We start from the raw sequence: 5,709 nt of genomic DNA on the forward strand, positions 1-5,709 counted from the left end.
CCAGGGGTGGATTGTAGTGGCTATTCCTGGTTGTCAACTTGACTATATGTGAAATGAACAACAATCCAGAATTAGAAGGCTCACCTGGACCTAATCTGGAGGCTGAGAGATACAAGTTTCCTACCTGAAACTTGAAATGGAAATCTTGAGGTTTAGTGGCTATGAATCCCAGAAGATTAAGAAAGATCTATGAGTTCAAGATCATCTGGGATTAAAGGTGTGGTGGCATAGTGGCTATGAATCCTAGAAGATTAAGACAGGAAGATCTACGAGTTCAAGCAAGGTCATCTGGGATTAAAGGTGTGGTGGAACACACCTTTAATCTGGGCTCCACCTTTTGCTGGAGACCTATATAAGGACATTGGAAGAAGGAAGGCTCACTCTGCTTCGCTTGCTTGCCTTGTGGGACTGAGCAACTGCTGGATCCTTGGACTTCCATTCACAGCTGCTGCCGACCATTGTTGGGAGTTGATTGTTGGGAGTTGGTCTACAGACTGTAAGTCATCAATTAATTGCTTTACTACATAGAGACTACCATAAGTTCTGTGACTCTAGAGAACCCTGACTAATACACAGCCCTCTAACTCCTGTTAGAACCCTCTAACTCCATGGCGACGCCCGTGGATCTGGAGCCGTGGGTGCAGGAGGAGCTGCACTCGGTGCTGGGGCCAAGCAAGGGGTACATTGCGCGCTTCCTGATCGCCACAGCGCAGCACTGCTCCTCCCCCGAGGAGTTTGTGCAGCAGCTGCGCAACACCAACACCCTGGACTTCTGCGGGCCTGACTTTGCTCTGAGGCTCTGGAGCAAGGTCCCAGGGAAGGCTGTGGTGGAAAAGCCAGCTCGGGTAGCTGAGCAAGAGGCCCGAGCCCTGTTGGAGAAGAACCGTTCTTATAAGTTGTTGGAAGACTGCAACAGCGAGAGTGGCGAGGAGGTAGTGGGCAGGGACGGGAGCAGCCTCCAGAAGAAGCGGAAGAGACAGAAACAACTCCAGAAGAAACATCAGGAAGAGGAGGAAGAGTCAGTCAGGAAGAAGACTAGGGGGAGTAAATCGCCCAGGGAGGAGGCTCAGAAGCGACTCAAGATGGCTGAGGAAGACCGGAAAGCCATTGTCCCTGAGCTCCGGAAGAAGTCTCGTCGGGAATACCTGGCGAAGAGGGCGCGGGAAAAGCTGGAGGACCTGGAGGCGGAACTGGCTGACGAGGAGGTCCTGTTTGGGGACGTGGAGCTGAGCCTCCATGAGCGCAGGGAGCTCAAGTATAAGCGACGCGTGCGGGACCTGGCTCGGAAGTACCGGGCAGCGGGCCAGCAGGAGAAGCTGGAGGCCACTAATCGCTACCACATGCCCAAGGAGACCCGAGGACAGCCAGCTCGAGCTGTGGACATCGTCGAGGAGGAATCGGGTGCTCCGGGAGAGGAGCAGCAGCGCTGGGAGGAGGCCCAGCTGGGTGCTGCGTCCCTTAAGTTTGGGGCCCGAGATGCTGCTGCACAGGAGCCCAAGTACCAGCTGGTGCTGGAGGAGGAGGAGACCATCGAGTTTGTCCTTGCAGCTCAGCTCCAGGGTGACGAGGAGCCGTCGTCAGGCCCACCTCTGTCAGCCCAGGCCCAGCAGAAGGAGTCCATCCGGGCTGAGCGCCGCAGCCTGCCAGTGTTCCCCTTCCGAGAGGAGCTCCTGACCGCCATTGCCAACCACCAGGTCCTCATCATCGAAGGCGAGACCGGCTCTGGGAAGACTACGCAGATCCCACAGTACCTCTTTGAGGAGGGTTACACAAAGAAGGGCATGAAGATTGCTTGCACCCAGCCTCGGAGAGTGGCGGCCATGAGTGTGGCAGCCCGAGTGGCCCGGGAGATGGGTGTGAAGCTTGGGAATGAGGTGGGCTACAGCATCCGGTTTGAGGACTGCACATCAGAGCGAACAGTTCTCCGCTACATGACAGACGGAATGCTACTCCGGGAGTTCCTCTCTGAGCCTGACCTTGCAAGTTACAGTGTGGTGATGGTGGATGAAGCTCACGAGCGGACCTTGCACACAGACATTCTCTTTGGATTGATCAAAGATGTTGCTAGATTCCGACCGGAGCTCAAGGTCCTGGTGGCTTCAGCCACACTGGATACTGCCCGCTTTTCTGCCTTCTTTGATAACGCCCCTGTCTTCCGAATCCCTGGACGCAGGTTTCCAGTTGACATCTTCTACACCAAGGCCCCAGAGGCTGACTACCTGGAAGCCTGTGTTGTGTCAGTGCTGCAGATCCATGTGACTCAGCCCCCTGGGGATATACTGGTGTTCCTGACAGGGCAGGAGGAGATCGAGGCTGCCTGTGAGATGCTCCGGGACCGCTGCCGCAGACTGGGCTCCAAGATCCGGGAGCTCCTGGTGCTGCCCATTTATGCCAACCTGCCGTCACACATGCAGGCTCGCATCTTCCAGCCCACACCCCCTGGGGCCCGAAAGGTGGTTGTGGCAACAAACATTGCAGAAACTTCCCTCACCATCGAAGGCATCATTTATGTGCTGGATCCAGGGTTCTGTAAGCAGAAGAGCTACAACCCTCGCACAGGCATGGAGTCCCTAACGATCACACCCTGCAGCAAGGCTTCTGCCAATCAGCGGGCTGGCCGCGCAGGCCGAGTGGCTGCAGGGAAGTGCTTCCGCCTGTACACAGCCTGGGCCTATCAGCATGAGCTGGAGGACACCACAGTTCCTGAGATCCAGAGGACAAGCCTGGGCAACCTTGTGCTACTGCTAAAGAGCTTAGGCATCCACGACCTGGTACACTTTGACTTCTTGGACCCTCCACCGTACGAGACCCTGGTGCTGGCTCTGGAACAACTTTATGCCCTTGGCGCCCTCAACCACCTAGGAGAACTCACCACATCTGGTCGAAAGATGGCAGAGCTGCCTGTGGATCCCATGCTGTCTAAAATGATCCTGGCCTCCGAGAAGTACAGCTGTTCTGAAGAGATCCTGACCGTGGCTGCTATGCTGTCTGTCAACAATTCCATCTTCTACAGGCCCAAGGATAAGGCCGTCCATGCCGACAATGCCCGTGTCAACTTCTTCCTCCCTGGTGGGGACCACCTGGTTCTGCTAAATGTGTACACACAGTGGGCTGAGAGTGGCTACTCTTCCCAGTGGTGCTATGAAAACTTCGTACAGTTCAGATCCATGCGCCGAGCCCGGGATGTGCGGGAACAGCTGCAGGGGCTCTTGGAGCGTGTGCAAGTTGGCTTGACTTCTTGCCAAGGTGACTACGTTTGTGTGCGAAAGGCCATCACTTCGGGTTATTTTTACCACATAGCGAGGCTGACTCCAAGTGGCTACCGCACAGTGAAGCAGCAACACACAGTGTTTATTCATCCCAACTCCTCTCTCTTTGAACAACAGCCACTACCACGCTGCTTGCTCTACCATGAGCTTGTCTTTACCACAAAGGAATTCATGAGACAGATATTGGAGATTGAAAGCAGCTGGCTTTTGGAAGTGGCTCCCCACTTCTATAAGGCCAAGGAGCTAGAAGATCCCCGTACCAAGAAAATGCCTAAAACAGTTGGCAAGACTCGAGAAGAGCTGGGCTAGAGAGTGACATGGACTGAGCCTCGCAGCTCTTTTTTTCCTTCCATACTTTATTTAATATCCAGTAAATAAAATTATTTTTGGAATTAAAAAAAAAAAACCTAAGAGAACAATATGCAGAATGCAGAGGAAAAGAGGAAAAAAGAAGCTGCAGAGAGCAGAAGGAAGAGGCAGGCTTCTCCTGACCATGGGACAGAGCCGGTCTTTCTTAACAGCAAGGCAGGTTTAGTCTTATTAAAGAGTACAAAGCTTTCTTCTTACAGACTTAGGTTTAATTCATTTAATATTAAAATGGAAGAGGCTTTTCCTTTTTTCTATGCAATAAAGATTGGAGTTTATTTTTCATCCAATGTGAGTGAGTTCTTTCTGCCTTGATGCCTACTTGGCCTTTTGCTCCCAATGAACATATAAGTTTGCATATGTGTGTAAGTATGTAATTATGAGAATGCATGTAAACTGGGCCCAGAATGGAGATTTAAGAAATCTGTATGCATGAATCTGTATATGAATTTATGTGAGTTTAATCCATATTTGCTTGTTTGTGTAAAAGTTTTCTTCCTTGTGAAAATGGAATCCTTTTCTCTTGATTCAATAGATGTTTACTGCTCCAAACTTCCTTCCAGCCTGTCAAGCAAGAGGCATTTGGATGAAAGGGAAAAATCTCTGACGAATAATCCCTTACTTAATCTCCCACACTTTTTTTTTTGTTTTAGAGATTTAATTTATTATTATAAATGAGTACACAGAAGAGGGTATCAGATTTCATTATGGGTGGTTGTGAGCCACCATGTGGTTGCTGGGACTTGAACTCATGACCTTAAGAAGTGCAGTCAGTGCTCTTACCCGCTGAGCCATCTCTCCAGCCCCCTACTCTCGAACTCTTAGCCCACAGGTGTGAGTCACCTAAGCCAGTGGCTTTTAACCCCCAGAAAGAGCTAGAAAGTTTTTAGGACTTTATAGAAGCTATCAACAGTATTGTTAGCGAGCTACAACATCCAGAAACAATCAGTCTTTAAAGCTATACCTGAGTCTGACTCTGTGTTTCCTCTCAATACACTACAGGCCTGGATGCTCCCAGCATACCTTGACACAATAAACCTGTTTTTTAGACTTATAAATGCAAAACTTGAATTGTTATTATTACTTATAGTAATACTGAATATATTTATATAGGCAGAAGACAATGAATATATACAGATATATTTTATTATGAATTGAAAACTGTACTTAAGGAAAACTATAACCATGCAAGTTTACCTAGTAATATTATATATATTTGTATCAATATGTACTTTGAGAGTTAAAAATAAATTTAAAATAAAAATTTAAAAATAAATCATTTAAAAACATAAATAAATGGTTGACTTAAAAATTAAGAACTGGTGTGTGGAAATGGGGCTAATAGTATTATTTTGTTCTTTTTGTTATTGTAATATCATCTCTGCAAATGTCTTAGGAAATACACTGAGAATGTCAGTATATGTGTGTGTGTGTTTCTATGTGGATGCATTAAGATGTAAGTAGTGGATCACTATTACAAAATAGTGGATCTCTATTACAAAGTAGTGGATCTCTATTACAAATTAAATGGTTGACTTAAAAATTAAGAATTGTGAGAGAACAGTCAAAGAAAATGCAAAAAGTAAAAAGACCCTAACTCAAAACATCCAGGAAATCCAGGACACAATGAGAATACCAAATCTAAGGATAATAGGTATAGAAGAGAGTCAAGACCTCCAATTAAAAGAGCCAGTAAATATCTTCAACAAAATTATAAAAGAAAACTTCTCTAACCTAAAGAGATGGCCGTGAACATACAAGAAGCCTATAGAACCCCAAATCGACTGGACCAGAAAAGAAATTCTTCCCGCCACATAACAGTCAAAGCACCAAATGCACAAAACAAGGAAAGAATACTAAAAGCAGTAAGGGAAAAAGGTCAAGTAACATATAAAGGCAGGCCTATCAGAATTACACCAGACTTCTCACCAGAGACTATGAAAGCTAGAAGATCCTGGACAGTTGTCATACAGACCCTAAGAGAACACAAATGCCAGCCCACACTTCTATACCCAGCAAAACTCTCAATCACCATAGATGGAGAAACCAAAGTATTCCATGACAAAACCAAATT

The 5,709-nt window shown here is 47.5% G+C and overlaps 1 protein-coding gene across 1 annotated transcript; it reads left to right on the forward strand.

The window, feature by feature from the left end:
- Positions 1–608: 608 nt before the first annotated feature.
- LOC116074586 (pre-mRNA-splicing factor ATP-dependent RNA helicase DHX16) lies at positions 609–3,661 on the forward strand. Its single transcript, XM_031347249.1, has one exon. The coding sequence runs from the start codon at positions 609–611 to the stop codon at positions 3,576–3,578; it is 2,970 nt and encodes a 989-aa protein (XP_031203109.1). The 3' UTR covers positions 3,579–3,661.
- Positions 3,662–5,709: the final 2,048 nt, after the last annotated feature.

Source organism: Mastomys coucha, unplaced genomic scaffold, assembly GCF_008632895.1.
Source record: "Mastomys coucha isolate ucsf_1 unplaced genomic scaffold, UCSF_Mcou_1 pScaffold3, whole genome shotgun sequence".
Classification (NCBI taxonomy): domain Eukaryota; kingdom Metazoa; phylum Chordata; class Mammalia; order Rodentia; family Muridae; genus Mastomys; species Mastomys coucha.